The sequence below is a fragment of the Saimiri boliviensis genome, chromosome 1 (genome assembly GCF_048565385.1).
Source record: "Saimiri boliviensis isolate mSaiBol1 chromosome 1, mSaiBol1.pri, whole genome shotgun sequence".
In the NCBI taxonomy this organism is placed as follows: domain Eukaryota; kingdom Metazoa; phylum Chordata; class Mammalia; order Primates; family Cebidae; genus Saimiri; species Saimiri boliviensis.
The window spans coordinates 231,065,324-231,086,674 of record NC_133449.1 but is presented as its reverse complement, the minus strand read 5'-3'; the positions used below and the strand labels follow the sequence as shown (position 1 = coordinate 231,086,674).

Genomic DNA, 21,351 nt, shown 5'->3' with positions numbered 1-21,351 from the left:
TCAATTATTTTAAATTGGGCTAAAAAATAGTAATTGAGTGGTACATTAAATTTTCCGGTATAGAGCAATTCAAGTTGCCTGCCATAATGAAAGGTAGTTCTAAATAAGAATATATGTGCAACTTTGGATTTCAGTTATGCTAGATTTATTTTTCTTAAATATTTTATTATATATTTCTAGTACAAAAATTAGAACTCTATGATATAGCATAATCTATTAAACCATTTTAAGTATTTTTCTTCTGGCAACACTCTTTTGCAATTAAAAAGACAATTCCAAAAAGAAGTAATGTTTAAAGAGATTGTTTATATTCATGAATACACTAAAATTAAAATAAAAATATTGGAATACTGCAAACATTCATAATACATGCATTTAAAAATACAACTCTTTGAAAAAATAAAGATCATTAAATCATAATGCTCACAACAAAAAACTCAAAGTGGTAGTGAGAATAAGATATGTAGTTTTCTAGAACTGAGCTAATAAAATCCCAAAGTAAACATTTCTAAAACGCAGAAAATGTCACCACAAGAAATAATATCAATATATATATAATACCAAACTTTTGGTGATGGCATTTTATTACAAGGCTTGGAAACTGACAAAGACAACATTTTTGAGCAAGTGGCTGGGATCAGAATACTAAGATTTTTGGATTCAAGCTTTCCCTTTCTCTTCCCATTAAGCAACAGAACTCTCATTTACACAGCATTGATACTATGAATTCACGGCCACTGCTTTCAAAAATTTGAAGCAACTGAAAAAAATGTAACCAAGAAAATTAGTCACTTTTTAGAGGCCAGGCACAGTGGCTCACGCATATAATCCCAGCACTTTGGAGGCTGAGGCAGGTGGATCACTTGAGGTCAGGAGTTTGAGACCAGCCTGGCCAACATGGTGAAACCCTGTCTCTACTAAAGATACAAAATTAGCCTGGTATGGTGGTACGTGCCTGTAATTCCAGCTACTTGGGAGGCTAAGGTATGAGAATTGCTTGAACCCAGGAGCTGGAGGTCGCAGTGAACCGAGATTACACCATTGCACTCCAGCCCAGGCAAAAGTGTGAGACTCCGTCTCAAAAAGAGAAAAGAAAATTAGTCACTTTTTGTTCTTCACGGTCTTTTCAACCACAAAATAAATAGGAACACTGAAATAAAACCAAATAATACACACACAGAGACACAGGCACAGACACACACACAGAGTCATACGTATGATATAATACTTTCATTAGGAAGCTCTGCTTTTCAATATTCTCAAAGACAAACTGGATTGTAAATGACTTTGCCTGATTCTTTATTCTAAATGCCCTGAGAAAGTGATTAAACGCACTTTTCAAACCTTGTACTAGAAGGTAGTTTCCACTGCCACCACAACCCATTAATTTGCCTGCAAAAACAAATAATGATTCCTAGCCCACCATAGCAGTTATAGAAAGATATCTAGAAAGATTTTACAGATCACTCTGCAAGCAGTTCAATTTAAAAGCTATTGTGTTTCAACACCAGCCCACTGCACAGTGCAACAGTCTAAAGTAAACCCTACAAAAACATCAATTTCATTTATTTAAATTTGTCAAAGGCAAAATCGGTAGACATCTAAGCAAACTGCATACCAACAGCAAATCAGATCTAATACTCGGTATCTAAACTCAATATGCATTAAAACCTAAGCCTGAATTACAATTGGGTGTCAGAGAAAGGGTGGGTAACTTGTGAAATGGCAGGTGTCCTATGAGGCATCCAGGCAAGCAGGATACAAAGTGCTATTTCAATATTACTCAGTAGTCTTCACAGAATAACATTTTTCAGTTGTTCTTTTAAGATATGAAATCCCATCTGTCCCATTAAACATTATGTGAAATCCTGTTAGAGTGATCCACAGGTAGCATGCTTTTTTTTTTGAGACAGGGTCTCGCTCTGTCATCCAGGCTGGAGTGTGGTGGTGCAATCATGACTCACTACAACCTTGAACTCCTGGGCTCAAGCAATCCTCCCGCCTCAGCCTCCCAAAGTGCTGGGATTATAGGCGTGAGCCACCATGCCCAGCTGATAGTATGCATTTTATTCTAGAAGAACTCCAAAATCAGTATTTACCACAAATGAAGGATATGCCAAAGGACAGAATACTCACAATCAGAACATGTAAGTTGACTGTACTACAGACATAAGTCTACTTGATTTGACTGAATTCAAAATATAAAATACATTTAAACTTTAGTTTTTATATTTTCAACTTAGCCACTTATAACCAATGAAAACAAGGCCTTGAATATGATAAAATCTGTTATCTTTTTAAAACGAATTGCAGAGCTAATATCTACTGAGCCCTTACCATGTGCCATGCACTGTTTTGGAAAGCTTTACATATTTTCTCAGTCATTCATCACCAAAGCCCTATGAAGTATGTGCTACTATGATCTGCACTTGATACATAAGGAAACTAGGGTAACAAAGGGGTTAAGAAACTTGCCCACATCTCACAGCTAGTTAGTGGTGGAACTAGGATCAGAACTCCAAATCTGAATCCAAAATTCACACTGGATCACTGGGTAGCAACAAAATGAGTGTGGTAAACTAGGAAGAATACTGGCCAGCGAGCTATTAAGACCTGTTCTGATCCCAGACTGACGGTGTATATCAAGGAGGCAAATAACTTCACCTCACTGAGGTCACATTTACTTATTAATCAGATGAAGGATTATGCCTTCATCCTGTTTGTCTGCCACATTGTTGCAATGGCTTCCTTAGTGCCTCCTGCCATTTTCCCAAGAGCCAGATTTTCAGAACAGATCTAGGCCATCCTCTTGCCTGTTCCCAAACCTATGTATAGTGGGACATTTTCCCACTTCTTTCACCTCTTCTTTTAAAGATAGGTAATGTGGCCAGGTGGGAAGAGGTCTTGCTATCACTTCTGTTCTCTCTCCTTCCAGCGGAAAGACGGACCCTGGATTCTGCTCTAACAGAGTGACTCAGGCACTGAAGGAAAGCATGCTCGGTACTGACCCCTTGTCCTTAGACACTGGAGAGATTGGCTTTTCCCAAGATTGCAGTGTTTTAGAATAACACTCCAGCATTTGTGGGTAAAATAGGTAGAGCTTCAGAAGGCTAGAGGTCTCATTTAAGGCACTTATTTTAAGACTCACATTTTAGAGTCCCGTGCTCACACTTACAAGTTATCAGGAATTGGTCAGATTAATAAAACACTGCTTTTATTTCCACATGGCCATTGTTCTTGTATGAATAGCTCTCCTGACTATTTAGAACAGAGAGATTCTGGGGATTCGATCATTCTTCTTTCCTGACTTTGAAGTTATGTCTGCTACATCCCTTATCACCTTCTCCTGGGGTAGCTTGCGGCTGACCATTTTGAGGGTTCTGCACAAGCTGTTTTGATTCTTGCTTCTTTGTGCCACTTCAAGCACTTCAGCTTCCTCAGATAGGTTAGATGAGCAATAGCAACTAATTATCAGCTTTTCATTCTCCTAAAGTTCAAATGTGGACTACAGAATTCCATGGAGCTTTCTTGTACTTATTTTAATTTTTTTTATTATCATATTCTAGCTTTGTCTATTTTTGCTTCCTCTCTCTGCTTCATCATAATTAGAAGGGAATTTTCTGTTTTATTTTCTTTCCAAAAGACCAAATTTAACAGATGTTTTTCAATTTATATATTTTTTGTATTCTATTTTACAAAATGAACGTTGATTCTCTATGTTTTGTCTCGTCGTTCTTTTTCAAATTTCTTAGGAAAGACCAAGTTCTTTTATTTTTTATTCCTATACTTTAAAATGGTGACCTTTATAACCTGAGCCATGTCCCACACAATTTGGAACAAAGCATTTTATTTCCTGAGTTTTAGAAAAAAGCTTGCATTTCTTCTTTAAGCACATTCTTTAATCTGAAAGTACATTTCCTACTTTACAATTGGTCTGATAACCTTTTAAATTATTTAAGTCTAATTTTATTGCTTAAGCTCAAAGAACACAAAGTCTTTAAGTTTTCTTTATCCTAAATATATTCTTGATTTTCTGAAAATATTCAATGGATATATTCCTAAAGGTGGGTATTATCTGTTCAAGAGATATAAGGTTTTAGCTATAATTACTAAATAAGTTTTTGGTTACTTAACTTTCTTACTTATAACTGTCTACTAGGAATATCTAATATGAGAGCAATACATTACAGTCACTAATTGTAACTATTTTATCAATTTCTCCTTGAATTTTGAATAGATTTTTCCTTTACATATTTATTTGGTTGCTATATTTTTTGTGCAAATAGGTTTGTGCTTACTATCCTTTACAAGTATGCTTTTTTCATTTTACAATGTTTCTTTTTATTTTGTTAAATGCTTTTAATTAACTGTAAATCTCACTTTCTTGTTCATATTTGCTTAATATCTCTTTCCTTACCTTCTTATTTTCAACCTTTATCACTTGATTAAGGTGCTTTAATTATAAATAGCCTGTAGCTACTTTTTGTTTTTCATTCTAATTTGTAAGTCTGTCTTTTAATGAGAAAGTTTAATCCATTCGTATTCAGGATGACAAATATTTATTTCTTCCATCTTTATTATTTTTAACATTTATTATTTATTTTATATTTGTTTTCTTTCCTCATATGTTTTCTGGCTTCATAAAGCTGATATTTGTTCCTTTATTTTCCTTTATGAATAATGAAGTCTCACCATATTTTTGTATCTGTTAATGGTTATCTTCTGAGAAAAACAAAAGCTGAAAAAATAAGCTTTGCTATATAGAGCTGTAAGACCTATTTATTTGTCTTATAGTCCAGCAACTGTTGAGAAAGTTGATGCATCAGCCAGGTGCGGTGGCTTACCCCTGTAATCCCAGCATTTTGGGAGGCTGAGGTAGGCAGACCGCCTGAGACCAGCGTGGTCAACAAGGCAAAACCTCGTTTCTACTAAAAACACACAAATTATCCAGGTATAGTGGTGCACAACTGTAGTCCCGGCTACTCAGAAGGCTGAGGCAGGAGAATCACTTGAACTTGGGAGGTAAAGATTGCAGTGAGCCGAGATTGTGCCACTGCACTCCAGCCTGAGCGACACAGCAAGAGGCCATTTAAAAAAAAAAAAAAAAAAAAAAAAAAAAAAAAAAAAAAGTTGACACATTGAAAATATTTTCTATAACCCCAGATAGGGATATACTGAAATAGAAGAAAGTTTTCTTCCAAGAAAGCCTAAGGTTTGCCAGATCCGGGTCTCATACACTGTTACAGATTTTATGTACAGCAGCTGCACTCTCCTGAAATCCTAGTACTTATAATTGCCTCTTCCTTTCTAAACAGGAGCAGAACAAGTTGACTAGCACAAGTTTTAACTAAATTTTGCACAAGAAGTCTGGGGATATAGAACTCCACATTCCTATTTCCTTCTCATAGTCAAGACTCATACTTCTCTACCATTGCTTGTAAACAAGGTATTAACTATTTCACCCACTAATCCCATTGCTTTCACCTCAAGATAATTATTTTTATCTTACTACTTTTTTAACACAAGATGAGAATATCATAATAATTCTACTTCCCTCTACTCTCTTCCTCCTTTAAAACCTTCAAAATCCTTTTATTTTGACCTCCGTTTCATCTCATCCCTCATTTTTCCTGGCTATTCGATGTTTTTAGTTCTAGGTTATTAAAATTTTCTTTATATTATCAAGAGTTCTTTATCAAGAGTTCAAATTTAGCACTTTGGTTAGACATTTCTAGTCTACTGGTATACATTTATTAGGTCCGTGCAAAAGTAACTGCAGTTTTTACCACTTTTGCACCAACCTAATAATTGTGTGTAAATATACATATAGTCATGTATATATCTCTCTTCTTTGTCTTCTTTCATCTAGAGTTCTCTCTTCTTTGTCTTTTTCCAACTAGAGTTCTCTGTGCTAGTTCATTAGTTATTGGCTAGACAAGTGGTTCTTCCTGGGGGCTTCTGTAGGAGGTAACTAAATATGAGCAGGGGTATTTATAGTTGTTAAATGCTAGATGTCCATTTCAGTGGCCTTGAGAAAAAAAGCTTACTCTCTCATTCCCCATCAAAATATGTCAAACATCTGTTCTACACTGGGATAGACACTGACCATGTCACTCTGATTCCCAATTTTTCAATGACTTGGGGAAAGCAAAAGGAAATTAAAAAAAAAATCTTGGCTCGGTCACTGAGTACGTATGTGAACCAAATACAGAAAAGGTACAGGTGCCTCTGTAGACTAATACAATTAGCTATTTGTCAAATAAAAATGAAGTGAAATTTTTATAGATTATAAATGGAAGTGAGATACAGCATAATGCACTAGTTAAGAAAGCAGACCTGCTAGATATGTGACTTTGGGCAACTTAGTCTTTGTGCTTCAGTTTTCTCAAATATAAAATAGGAATATTAAGAGAACTTTCCTCAAAGTGTTGCTATTAAAAATTAATAATTTATATTTTTAAGGTACTTAGAATATTGCCTGGAAAATGATATGCCCTATTGAAGTTACTTTCAATAAGTAAAATATGAAAGAGGAAATAAGAAAGCTTACAAAATTAAAATCTTATCATAGTCTATCTTCTTCCAAAACGTTGAATATGCCATTAATAACAGCTTACACTGAGCTCTGTTTAAGTGCTTCACATGCATTGACTCATTTATTCCACCCAACAGAGCTCTAAGGTTCTAAGTACAATGATCCCCATTGCACAGATGAGGAAACTGGAGCATAGAGGAGTCAAGTAACTTCCTTAAGTTCATAAAGCTACTAAAAGGTACAGACAAAATGTGAATCCAAGTCATCTGGTTTTCAAATCACTCTCTTAACCCCTATATCTCTCATAAACAATTTCTATGAGAAGCCCCGGCACTGATTATAAGAATCAACAGTGAGAACAAATATGAATACAAAGTAATTCTCTGCTGAGAGATGGGGTGGAAGCTCAGATGCTAAATTACTTCTGTAAGTCTATTATTTTGTTATTTTTAGCTTTAAGATAAATGTGTAACTTCCTTGCAAGCTTTACATTTCCCTTACATCTTCAAGGGAAAGAAAATTTTGCCACCAGAGATATTTAAAATTGGTCTTGACTAGCAGGCTCTAAATCTTGTGATCTGTTACCTATGACTACACAAATATGATCCCTCTGAAGAGACTCAGAATATAGATTAACCCATCTTCAAAGAAGGAAAAAATATACTCCTCCCTAAACTACAAATGCATTTCTTATAGAACATCAGTTGACAAAACATTAACCAGCACTCAACAAAAAGACATAGTAAAAGGCAAACACAGTGGAGAAGAAACAATGGAAGAAGAGAAAAATTACAGAAGCCATGAGGAGAGACTATTTCAAAAAGGAAGAAGTAGTTCATGTAGTCCAATGCTAAGAAAAGATTAAGGAAGATATGAACAGACAAGTAACCACTGGATTTAGTAAGAAGGAGATGGCAACATTGGGAAAGACATAGTTAATGAAATGCTAGAGAACCAAAATCCAGCTGTGATGGAATGAGGAGGGAGTTTGAGCCAAAGGAATAAACTTTATTGCAGATAGTTCTTTCAAAAACTTTGGTTCTAAAGGGAAGAAGAGCATAAAGTAAGATGACTTAATAGCCCTACTATGTGCCAGCCAGTGTCCTAAGAGCATAACTAAGCTAATACCTATAATAATACTATAATGTAGGTCCTTTTACAATCATCATTTGACACATCACAAGTGAGGGATTAGAGACTTTAACATAAGGACATAGAGCTGGTAAGTGATGGAGTTGGAACTAATATTCATTGTTTTTTTTTTTTAACATAATTTCAGACTTACAAGAAGAGCAAAAAAAATTCTGGATACACTGCACCTAGATCCCCCAAATGTTAACATTTTACTGCATTTGTGTTAGCTATCTCTCTAGGTAAACACACAGATTTTATTTTTTTGAGAAGGAGTCTTGCTCTGTTACCCAGACTAGAGTGCAGTGGTGTGGTCTCAGCTCACTGTAGCCTCCACCTCCCAGGTTCCAGTGATTCTCCTGCCTCAGCCTCCTGAGTAGCTGGGATTATAAGCACGCACCACCACACCCAGCTAATTTTTGTATTTTTAGTAGAGATGAAGTTGCATCATGTTGGCCAGGCTGGTCTTGAACTTCTGACCTCTGGTGATCCACCTGCCTTGGCCTCCCAAAGTGGTAGGATTACAGGTATGAGCCACCACACCTGGCCACACTTCGTTTTCTTAACTAATAAAGGTAAAGTTTAGGCATGCTCTTATATCCCAAAATAACTCCAAATACAAGATAATATCAACTGCAAACAAGGATAATTTGACTTCTTCCTTTCCAATTTGGATGCCTTTATATCTTCCTCTTGTTTGAATGCTCTAGGTAGGACTTCATACTGTGTTGAATAATGGTGGACATCCTTGTTGTGTTCCAGAGCTTGGACAAAAGGCTAAGATTTTCGCCATTCAATATGATACTAATTGTGAGTCTGTCACATGTGGCTTTTATTATATTGAGGTATGTTCCTTTTATCCCCAGTTTTTCTAGTTTTTTTTTTTTTTTTTTTTTTTAATCAGGAAGGGATATTGAACTTTATGAAATGCTATTTTAGCATCAATTGAAATGATCATTTTTTGTTTGTGTCCTTCATTCTGTTGATATGATGAATCACACTGATTAATTTATGAATGTTGAACCATCCTGGCAACCCTGGGATAAATCTCACTTGGTCATGACGAATGGTCTTTTAAATGTTTTGTTGAATTCAGTTTGCTAGTATTTTGTTGAGGATTTTTTCATTAATATTCAACAAATACTGGCCTGTAGTTTTCTTTTCTTTACCTTTTTTTTCTTTTTCTTTTCTTTTTTTTTTTTTTTTTTTGGTGTGTCTTTGTCTGATTTTGGTATCAGGGTAACATTGACCCTGTAGAATGAATTTGGAAGTATTCCTTCTTCTTCTATTTTGTGGAATAGTTTGAGTAGAATTGGTATTAGTTCTTCTTTAAACGTTTGGTAGAATTTAGCAGTGAAGCCATCGGATCCTGGGTTTTTCTTTACTGAGAGAATTTTTATTACGGTTTCAATCTTGTTATTTGTTATTGGTCTGTTCAGATACTGGATTTCTTCATAGTTCAAACTTGGGAGGTCATTTGTGTCTAAGAAGTTTTCCATTTCCTCTAGATTATCCGATTTACTGGCATATAGTTGCTTATAGCAGCCACTAATGATCCTTTGAAATTCTGCAGTATCAGTTGTAACATCTCCTTTTTCACCTCCGATTGTAGTTCTGCTGATTTTTATTATCTCTTCTACTAATTTTGGGTTTGATTTGCTCTTGCCTTTCTAGTTAAGATACATCATTATTTATTATTTACTTGAAGTTATTCTTCTTTTTTGATGTAGGCCCTTATTTATAGCTATAAACTTCCCTTTAAGTACTGCTTTTGCTGTATCCCATAGGTTTTAGTAGGTTGGGTTTCCATTATCATATGTTTCGAGAAATTTTTCAGTGTCCTTCTTAATTTCTTCATTTACCCACTGGCCCTTCAGGAACACATTGTTTAATTTCCATATGTTTGTATTGTTTGAAAATTCCTCTTCTTACTGATTTCTAGTTTTTATTCCACTCTGGTCAGATAAGATGCTTGATGTTATTATTTTTTTAATGTTTTAAGACTTGTTTTGTGACCTAACATATGCTCTATCCTTGAGAATAATCCATGTGCTGAGAAAAACAACGTGTATTCTGCAGCTCTTGGATGAAATTTTCTGTAAATATCTATTAGATCCATTTGGTGCATAGTGCAAATTAGATCCAATGCTTCTTTGTTGATATTCTCTCTGGAAGATCTGTCCAATGTTGAAAGTGGAGTGTTGAAATCTCCAGTTACTATTGTATTGAGGTCTACCTTTGCTCTAATAACATTTGCTTTATATATCTGGGTGCTCCAGTGTTGGGAACATATATATTTAAAGTTGTTATATCCTCTTGCTTTATCATTACATAATGACCTTCTTTGTATCTTCCTACACTTTTTGTCTTGAAATCTATTTTGTCTGATATAAGTATAGAAATGCCTGCTCTTTTTTGGTTTCCACCAGCATGGAATGTCTTTTTCCATCCCTTTATTGTCACTCTATGTACATCTTTATAGGTGAAGTGTGCCTCTTACAGGCACCAGATCATTGGGCCCTGATTTTTTATCCATGCAGTAACTCTAAGTCTTTTGATTGGAGAGTTTAGTCCATTTACATTCAATGTTATTATTGATAAGTAAAGACTTACTCCTGCCATTTTGTTACTTGTTTTCTGGTTGTTTTGTGTTCTTCTCTTCCTTCCATCCTTTCTTCCTGTTTTCCTTTTAATGTTTTCTCTGGTGGTATGATTTAATATCTTGTTTATTTTCTTCTGTATCCATTGAATGTTTTTAGATTAGAGTTACAATGAAGCTTGCAAATACTATCTTATTAATATGTCCATTATTTAAAACTGATGACAACACTGTTTGCATACACAATCAAGCAAAAAGAAAACTAATAAAATATCTATCCTGCTTTTTCACTTTTTGTTGTTTCTAATGATGTCTTATTGTACTGTCCGTGTCTTGAAAAGTTGTTGTAGCTATGTTTAATCAGTTCATAGTTTTAGTCTTTCTACTCAAGACATGAGTACTTTACACACCACAATTCTAGTCTTATAATACTCTGCTTTCCTGTGTACATGCTATTACTATTGAATTGTGTGCCTTTGAATAATTTCTTGTTGCTTACTACCATCCTTTTCTTTCAGATTGAAGAGGTCCCTTTAGCATTTCTTGTAGGACAGGTCTGGTGTTGATGAAATCCCTCAGCTTTTGTTTGTCTGCGGAAGTCTCTATTTCTCCTTCATATTTGAAGGATATTTTCACTGGATACATTATTCTAGGGTAAAAGTTGTTTTCCTTCAGTACTTTATGTCATGCCACTCTCCCCTGGCCTATAAGGTTTCCCCTAAAAAGTCTGCTGCCACATGTATTAGAGTTCAATTGTATGTGATTTCTTTTCTCTTGCTGCTTTTAGGATCCTTTGTTTATCCTTGACCTTTGGGATTCTGATTATTAAATGTCTCGAGGTAGGCTTCTTTGGGTTAAATCTGCTTAATGTTCTATAACCTGCTTGTTTTTGAACGCTGACATCTTTCTCTAGGTTTGGGAAGTTCTCTGATATTATTCCTCTGAATAAACTTTCTATCCCTACCTCTTTATCTACTTCCTCTGTAAGGCCAATATCTCTTAGATTTGCCCTTTTAAGATTATTTTTAAGATCTTGCAGGTATGCGTCATTCTTTTCTATTCTGTTTTCTTTTGTCTCCTCTGACTATATTTTCAAAGAACCTGTCTTCAAGCTCACTGATTCTTCTTCTTGATAAACTCTGCCACTGAGAGACCCTGATGCAATCTTCAGTATATCAACTGCATTTTTCAACTCTAGAATTTCTGCTTTATTCTTAACTATTTCAATCTCAGTTAAATTTATCAGCTAGAATTCTAAATTCCTTCTCTGTGTTATCTTAATTTCTTTGAGTTTTCTCAAGACAGTTATTTTGAATTTCCTGTCTGAAGGGTTATGTATCTCTCTGTTTCTCTAGTATTGGCCCCCGATGCCTTAGTTTATTTGGTGACATCTTATTTCCCTGGATAGTCTTGACGCTTATGGATGTTCATCCGTTTCTGGGCATTGTTAGGTATTTATTGTAGTCTTCACAGTCTGGGCTTGTTTGTGCCTATCTTACTTAAGAAGGCTTTCCAGGTTATTCAAAGGGACTTGGACCTCAAGCCCAACAATATTGTGATTCCTGTAGACTAGTAGAGGTACCACCTTGGTGGGCTTGGATAAATATGGGAGAATTCTCTAGATCACCAGGCAGAAACTCTTGTTCTCTTCCCACTGTGCTCTCCCTCCCCCAAGTGCAGAGATTCTCCATGCCACCCTGCTTCTGCCAGGGGATGGGAGAGCAGTGGCACCGGCAGTGCAAGACTGTCTTTCCCATCCTCTTCAGTGCCTCTTTCAGCAATATAAAGTTAAAACCAGGCACTGTGATTGCCCACCTGATTTTTGGTTCCTACAATGTTGCTTTTTTGTGTGTAATTAGTTGCTAAAATTTGGTGTTCCTGCAGGGGCGACAATCAGTGCAGCTTTCTATTTGGCCATCTTGCTCCACCCTTCAGGATTTGTATTTAAAAACTAAGATCTACCATATAAAGGAATGAAGTATTATAATCTACAACATGCATGAACCTTGAAAACATGCTAAGTGAAAGATGCCAGAAACAAAAGGCTCCATATTATCTAGAAAAGGCAAATCCATGAAGACAAAAAAGTAAATTGGTAGTGTCCAGGGGATAGAGCAAAGGGAGGCTGGAGAGTCTCAGATACAGAATTTTTTTTAAGGGATGATGAAAATGTCCTGCAATTACATATTGGTGATGGTTACACAACTTACAAGTCCACCAAAAACCAATGATACACTTCAAAAGGGTATTATAAAATTATATCTCAATTAAAAAAAAAAACAAGATCTGTGCACAAAGTGTGCTTACTGGTATTGTTTCTAACTCCTCTCAAAGGACAGCTCTGGGAAAGAGTATATTCATTTATGATACATGTACATGTGTATATACTTACCCAGCTATTGATATGTAAAACCCACACTGCTATCTCCAATGCCAATCTAATACTATAAGGCTCATTCTATCCTTCCCCCTATTCAGATTTGTAATTCCCTCCTATAACAGCAAGAAATCTTAGAATCTCAGCATTGGAATCCAGACAGTTCAGCTCTCCTAACCACTTCCCTTTAGGCTGACCATTTATTATAACAAAACTACAACTTATTGAAAAAAATTCAGCACACATCTCTTAATTGATACTCACAGTGATACTGTCCAAGAGTTTGGCCATATGTTTAATAATTTCACCATGTTGTGCAGGTTGCATTTGCAGTAATTTCTTTATAACAACCACACTTTCAGCAACAACTATTTCTGAAAAAGATAGAAATTATTCATACTAAATATGTATAATTCAATTCAAATGCAATATGCTTGGTAAAACGTAAACTTAAATTAGAAAAACACTCTATTTAATACATGTCTTAAAAGACTATGTAAAAAGTATAACCATGAGTACACTTCCAAATTTGAGGGGTGAACATCAGTCTTAACTAGAAGAGTTAACTTTAATTTCTAACCTCTGCTGTTGTCTCCTAGCTTGTGTAATTCCTTTCTTATCTCTGCATCTTTAGGTCAAGAAAGCAAAAGAGGTTGGATTATGCTGCTTATCGTAGTGATCTATGTCTTTGCCTTTTAACCAGAGCCCTCCAATATTGTTCCTTTATTCCTATAAATTATATAGTTGGAATCAAATACCTACAATCTAAACAACATTTTCCCTCTTCTGTAGAAAACAGAAAACTAAGAAAATGAAAAAAAAAAAAAAATCCTTAAGTGAAATGTCCAGAAAAGTGAGTAGTAAAGATTAGTGATGGTAGGAAAGATGTTACTATAGAAATAGCACGGACTGCAAAGCCAGAAAGCATGGCATTGTGAGCTGGACTGTCTCTATGTGTTCTCTAAGTCCACTCTGACCTTCTCTCCCTAGCACTGTGCCCTAAGAGGCCTACCTGTAGACTGCCTCAACCAGACTCCCTTGGCCCTGGCTTATAGCTGTTGTTTAGTCAATAGAAAGCTTCAGCAGGAGATGGGGGTGTGGGGAGATATTTCTTATACTGGATCCCTACTCTGCCTGCCTCCTCTCCCTGGTATCACACGCAATTCCCTACTGAAGGCACTGCGAGCGGCTCTCTCCTGCAGGATTTGGTCACTACTCCAGCTCCTCATACCCCTTCCCTTCAATCCTAGGTATAGTAAAGGCCTCCCACTGTTGATAGCCTGTTAGTTCCTAGGTGTTACATCATACCTTGTTGTTTCCCTTAATCCTGCCCACACTTTATGAATAGTTTATTCACTAAATTTGCTTCAATCATCTCTTTTAAGTATCCTACCTGTTTCTTGCCAGTGCCTTAACTAATACAGCAACTGCTACCGGAAATGGATAGAAAGCAGATCCTCAAATTGGGATTATAGGATTGAGTTATCATACAAAACTGGCCAATCACTGGTCCAGTTACTTTTTGGTGGTACTGGTAAAGAAATGTAATATAACTCACCTGAGAACCTGACCTTATGGAATGAATCTTACATAAAGTGTTATTAATGCTGGTGATGTGAAAAAAATAAATCGACACTGTCTTTACTTATTATTTTGATATTTTTATTAACGGCTTCATGGCTATTAGGAATTCCCCTGGCACAAATTCCCATAGCACAAAAGTTTAATATTATATTAGAAATATCATGATTTGTGTTGTATTACTCTTTTTTACTGAAATGTATTTTTTATGAAGCTCCCTTTAAGAATATAAACAAAATTCATCATTCTAATCATTAGTAAATATATGTATTTCAAATGGTTTACCTGTTTATCCATAGGAATAATAAATTAACTAATGTTGACTGGGCACTTTGGGAGGCCAAGGTGGAAGGATGGCTTGAACCCAGCAGTTTGAGACCAGCCTGGGCAACATGGCAAACCCCATCTCTACAAAAAACAAAAAATTAGCTAGGAGTTGTGGCATGTGCCTACAGTATCAGCTATTCAGGAGGCTGAGGTAGGAGAATCACCTGGGCCCAGGTAAGTAGAGCCATGATCACAACATTGCACTCCAGCCTGGGTGACAGAGTGAGAAATGAAAAAAAAAAAACAAAACCTAGTATGATTTAACTAAAAGCTAACTAATATTAATGCTTTAGTTTACAAAATGACATAAAATTTCATTTCGTTCTCAAAATAACATAAGGCAGGTACCTTATTACTATAATTTTAAACATGAAGAGAGAGGCACTGGAATTATATGACTTTGTCCAGAATTCAGACTTAGAATTAGGATGTACATTTTATCTATATATGTTCTATGTTATTATAAGCAAGTATTACTTCTATACAGATTACCTCCGGATGCTATATGGAAAGCAAAGGTAAATCAGAATGAGATTCTGCCCTCATCAAACTTACACTCTAGTAGAAAAATAAATGTAATTACTGTGAAAAACAAAATTTGGTAAGTGTGGTTTTAAAGAATCCATAGTATATCAAATTTATATTTTTAAAATACATTATTGCAAAACTAGCCTAAGTAAGAAAAAAAAATGTTGCATAACTTAATTATTTACATGCAGAGGCAGGAATGGCTATGGTTGAAATATGTGTTTGGCATCATTTATCTTTAGGAACTCTATTTAGTTTCCTATTGTTGCTGTCACAGATTACTAAAAACATAGTGGCTTAAAAAGATGCAAATTTATCACTGTACAGTTCTAGAATTAGAAGTCTAACATAGATCTTATGGGGCTAATATCAACTTGTCAACAGGGCTGTGTTCTCTCTGGAAGTTCTATGGGAAATCTGTTCCTTCCTCCTTCCAACTTGTCAAGGCTGCCCACATTCCTTGGTTCAACGACCTCTTCCAACAGTCACATCACCCTGACCTTCTGACATCTTCTGACTGATTTGCCTCTCTCTTTACCTTATAAAGACCCACATGATAACATTAGGTCCATCCACATAATCTCCCCATGCATAGAAACTTGACTTAATCGTATCTGTGAAGTCATTTTTTCCATGTAAGGTAATATTCACAGGTTCTCGGCATCTTTGGAGCACAATAATTCTGCCTACCACAGGTGCCTTCTCATTCCCCTCAGGTAATTCCACTCTACTCCTTTATGCTACCTCTCGGTTTCCAAAGGCCTCAGCACTTTGGTGCTACTTTATCAGAAGCACAAAATGATCCAATGTTTTAGATTTTTCCCAATTTCCTCCTTATCCTCAACAAAACTTAATGGACTTAACTCTAAGAAGTAGTCTACTATCATACTCATTTTACAAATGAAGAATTGGGTGCACAGGTAGATTGGGGTATTTTACTCAGGATAGCCGCAACATTCAACATAGGTGGGATAGTCCTACATGTAAGCAAATAGCTGGCAAGAAAGTAAGTGGTCACCAAGACTGTGATATACTTGTCTTATATTACTATGTCCCTCCGATAGACTATTAGCTCTATAAAGGCAGGAACCTTTTATAAGTTAAATAAATGTCCTATTAATATACTCATTAATAAACATTTATTAAATATCTCAACTGATTTAAGTGAGCCATGATCACAACAGTGATTTAAGTCTTCAGTAAATGCTTACTGAATTTTGAAAAACTAAACAAAAACAAAGTCTTCTCCCTCATTCCTTTTAATTTAGAGTAGCTGGCAATAAGGTTACTCAAGAAAGTAAATTTTGCTAATATGTTACCTAAAATAAATTACCTGAGTCAACTGAAATGTAGATTTCTCTTACTAAAGATCCAAAAAATTTATCACATTAATCTTACAGAGTAATAATGGACTGTTTTAGGGCAAGTATCAAGTCTGCTTAGAAAAGTTCTTAACAACACACATACAAAACTAGAGGTCCAGGAGAAATATATTAAACATATATAAAAACAATTGAGCCCAAATGTTGTCCCTGAGGTTTAAGGATTCATTATTTGAAGAGACAATGAGGTATTCATTTCAATATAAAATCAAAGAATCACAGATTCCTAGAGCCTCAAAAGATCTTACAGATTTTAAAGAAACTGAAGCTTCTCTCATAGTATTTATTCTTAAAAGTAGATCTTTTAATACAAAGAGGAAGGGGCTCTATTGTCAGGATGGCTATGTTAAAGTTAAAAATATTATGATTTTCTTTTATGTTACTAATTTTGATATAAGTATTTTCCTTACTTGTTTTATCTCTCACTTTTACTGAGCCAGACTTCCAAACTACAAAAAATAGTGTAGCATATGTAATACGGAGATAATTAATCAGGTATTATGGGCTAATGATGATTATGCAAATATAATCTAACAATACAATTTAAGTTTGTTAAAATTGAAACTACAGGGAAAAAAAAAAAAACCATGGTTGAGTTTTATCAAAACAAATGCCTGAACATTAAAATATCAAAATTTAAATTAGTAGATCCTCCTACTTTTTGAGAGTATATATAATATTAGTCTTTCATTTTCTAATTATGAAACAATCTAGTCTTCCCTTAAAAGTGATATAGGGGTAGAATATTTATCTTTTTTAAAGTCAATAAAAATACTTTTTGAGAAATTAAACCTGAAGCAGAAATAACTGCTTTAAAATCCAAAGCCTGAAATTTTCCATGAGAAGAAAAAAAAAGTCAAAAAATAAAATTGAGAAAATTTGAAATACATTTTGTATTTGAATGAACTAATCAGTGTTCTAACTAATTTCTAGTGCTTTTTGTATGCAACTAAACTGTAAAAGAACAAATGCCCTGGTAAACCTTGGCTCATAATCTTTAATGGTACAAAGTTATTTTCCCAAGGTGTATATTTTATTTGGTCAAAAAGAAAGTCATTATTAAAGACACAGGAAAATTTCTTTAAAACACATTCTTAAAATCACACTTTAACCTGTGACAAAGAAACAGAGACAAAAGGATTACTGTTCAAAGTAGAAAGAAATAGAGTAAATGATATTTATCATCCTATCTCCACCATCTACTTTGTAGAGACAAAAAAATTTTTAAACCTATCTTCTTGATAATTTTTGTCAGCATTTAGTTGGAGTTTTAATACTACATGTAGAAAAATATTCCGTCATAATATCTTGAGTTTACAGGTGCAAGTTTAAAATTTTACACTCACAGCAAAAGTCAATGTTATCTGGGAAAAATTTTGTTCCAATGTTTTTCATCAGAATACTTTCAACAATGTTATTTTCTAAAGATAGCTACATGTGGGAAAAGATAATTAGGGATAATAGGATTCTTGTACTACTAAAAGGTTATTTTTCAAATAAAATGTAATCAATTTTGTTGTTTTATCTCATGGGCTGCTATATCATATACGTTCGTATCTACACATGACATAGACATAAGTATATTTTTAATTCCACATATAATTTTAATGATATTGCACAGAAAATTACGCTTTTCCTAAAAAAGTCTCATTGTAATTAAATATATAATTATAATAAAAGTCCTCTAAATAAAATTATTTTAAAGGTAAAGGTGGCTTGTTTTTCTTTCTTTCTCTAAGTGGCTTCATTCATTTTAAAGTCTTATCCATAGAAATAACTGAGGCTTTGCCACAAAACAATATGGAATCTAGATTCCATATTGTTTTTAAGCCAAACATTTAGATATTGTTTGGCTTAAAAACATGAAGCTGCTCCAAATTGGTGGCTTTTAAATCTGGTTAATCTTGAATATAAAATAATTATGTGAATTTCTGAGGAAAAAAATGTTGAAGGTATACAGTTAATGTATTTTTTGATCTAGTCACTTCTCCATGTTATAGTCATTTGCCTGCTTTTAGCACCCTCTGCAGGTGAACCAATATTATGCATGACTTACATATCATTAAAATGCAGTAAAAAGGATACAATCGCAGTGATTAAATTATAAAGAAGTAAAACAAATTTTCTTTTATCTGTGGGAGTAAAACAAATACTACCTGCTAGTTAACTACCTATTTTACTTAAAAAAAAAAAACAACTCAGAATATGCATATTTATGTGTGTTTAAAGGATAAAATGCTACTTTATTGTGAGCATACTACTGATATACCTGGAAAAGCTAAAATGCAAAGTTAAAAAAGGTTACAACTTGGAAATAATATCAAGAATATCCAAACTATAAATCAACAGAAAATAAAATGAAACTGTGAACTTACCATCCCTGTTGGATAGCAGACAGACCAAGCCATTGAGACACGTGTCAGTGACTTCCAAGATGTTGGTTGCACATCTGCCTATAGTCTGAATAGTGGCTGCTGCAAATTGTTTATCCTGGCTTTTCACATAGGTCTAAAAGATATTATTTCAATTAATTTACACATTGGTATTATCAAGTTAACCAAAAACCCTATTATATTAAGCTTTGTCAACATATAAGAATTCCAGAGTACATAAACTTCTCATAAGCACAATATGAGGACCAAGTGATGATGTAGATTAATTTCATTTTGTTTTGATTTTTTTACTTAAAGAATGTGCCCATGGAAGAAGCACATTTTCAAGCCAGGCTCACTCACGTGTGGCCACAGTGGCTTGAGGCTCCAAAACAGATAGTAGGGAGCAGTCACCCAAAGACAGCAATTAGTTTAAGTGCAAGGTTGAAAGAGATGATGAGAACTCTCTCTTTGGAGGTTTCAGTTCATTTACCAGCAGCATCTGTGAATCTACGAAAAAAAGGGTCACTTTTTCAGAAACACTAAATCTAAAAATTGGGAGAAAAGAAAGAAAGGGACTAGTAGGCTATTTACAAACATTTTACTTTAAAATCTATCACAATGATTGTAAAACAATAAAAGTTAACAGTGAGTATTTCAATAAAGACTTTAAATACTCAGTTTACAATAAAATAAAATACCATATTTTGAAATAGGTTTTTTTTTAAAGCATGCTTTTAAAATATACTATAAAGGATGTATATATAGAACTTAAAAATTAAGAAATAAATCACTGATTTAACAACAGGAAGTTAAAAGATCTTTACAGAGGCCGGGCGCGGTGGCTCACGCCTGTAATCCCAGCACTTTGGGAGGCCGACGCAGGTGGATCACGAGGTCAAGAGATGGAGACCATCCTGGTCAACATGGCGAAACCCCGTCTCTACTAAAAATACAACAAATTAGCTGGGCATGGTGGCGCGTGCCTGTAATCCCAGCTACTCAGGAGGCTGAGGCAGGAGAATTGCTTGAACCCAGGAGGAAGAGGTTGCGGTGAGCCGAGACTGCGCCATTGCACTCCCTCCAGCCTGGGTAATAAGAGCAAAACTCCCTCTCAAAAAAAAAAAAAAAAAAGTGTATAAACAAAAACAAAATACGGGGCCGGGTGCGGTGTGGCTCAAGCCTGTAATCCCAGCACTTTGGGAGGCCGAGGCGTGTGGATCACGAGGTCAAGAGATCGAGACCATCCTGGTCAACATGGTGAAACCCATTCTCTACTAAAAATACAAAACATTAGCTGGGCATGGTGGCGCGTGCCTGTAATCCCAGCTACTCAAGAGGCTGAGGCAGGAGAATTGCCTGAACTCAGGAGGCAGAGGTTGTGGTGAGCCGAGATCGCGCCATTGCACTCTAGCCTGGATAACAAGAGTGAAACTCCGTCTCAAAAAAAAAAAAAAAAGATCTTTACAAAATTTACAATAGCCCTAGAGGATTTCACTTTGGTTAGAACTTTCCTAATTTTCAAATGAGGAAAGCCTCCATTGCTTACAGAAATAAATGTACTTTTAATATGCATATTTATATTTTATATCATATATATGAAATTGAAATGTCTTTTATAGTTAACATTTTTAAGAAAGATTCCCAACCTCAAATAAGAAGTATACAATGGAAAATTAACACTATGGTTATCAAAAATGCAAAAAAAAGTATATACATTTAAGGGGTGTCTAAATGACAAACGGAGGAGAAAATCTTAAGATACCTTTAAAAATAATACAAATTTGCTAAAAACGGTACCAAGATGATTAAATGTTGAAGAAATAAATTAAATTAATTCAACTCTCCTAGTTCCATGAAGGCAAGACCAATTATATTTAAAACTGTTCCCAAATAGATTATTTAATTTCCTTAACCAAAAAAAATATATTTATGAGTTTTTAGAAACATTCCCTATTTTACCCAAAAAGTTACTAAAAGCAAACGTCACATAACTATCAGGATAACACAAACATCTAAAGAATGCACACATTGGCCGGGTGCGGTGGCTCAAGCCTGTAATCCCAGCACTTTGGGAGGCCGAGGCAGGTGGATCACGAGGTCAAGAGATCGAGACCATCCTGGTCAATATGGTAAAACCTCATCTCTACTAAAAATACAAAAAATTAGCTGGGCATGGTAGTGTGTGCCTGTAATCCCAGCTACTCAGGAGGCTGAGGTTGCGGTGAGCCGAGATCGCGCCATTGCACTCCAGCCTGGGTAACAAGAGTGAAACTCTGTCTCAAAAAAAAAAAAAAGAAGGCACACATTTAGGGAGTGGTAAAAATGAATACATGAAAAAACATACTTAAAAGTTTGGCTGAAAAACGGATCTTATTAAACATCCTGATATTAAATGGAAAGACTAGATGACCAATATTTTGAAACAGGTCTCATAATGTACCCTCTATACAACCCATTCCATAAGATTATCTAAGTTTCCTTTCCTACAATCCCGGGAGACTTGATATAAGCAAAAA

At 35.0% G+C, this 21,351-nt stretch overlaps 1 protein-coding gene across 8 annotated transcripts in view; it reads right to left on the bottom strand.

The window, feature by feature from the left end:
* Nucleotides 1-21,351, bottom strand: part of AP3B1 (adaptor related protein complex 3 subunit beta 1) — a 279,241-nt gene that overhangs the window by 128,308 nt on the left and 129,582 nt on the right. For all 8 annotated transcript variants that reach the window (XM_074384448.1, XM_074384437.1, XM_003920819.2 and 5 more), the window contains 2 exons: nt 18,836-18,968; nt 12,907-13,016 (listed from right to left, as the gene is read on the bottom strand). In XM_074384448.1, the coding sequence (XP_074240549.1) occupies nt 12,907-13,016; nt 18,836-18,968 (243 nt within the window). The remainder of the gene's footprint in view (nt 1-12,906; nt 13,017-18,835; nt 18,969-21,351) is intronic.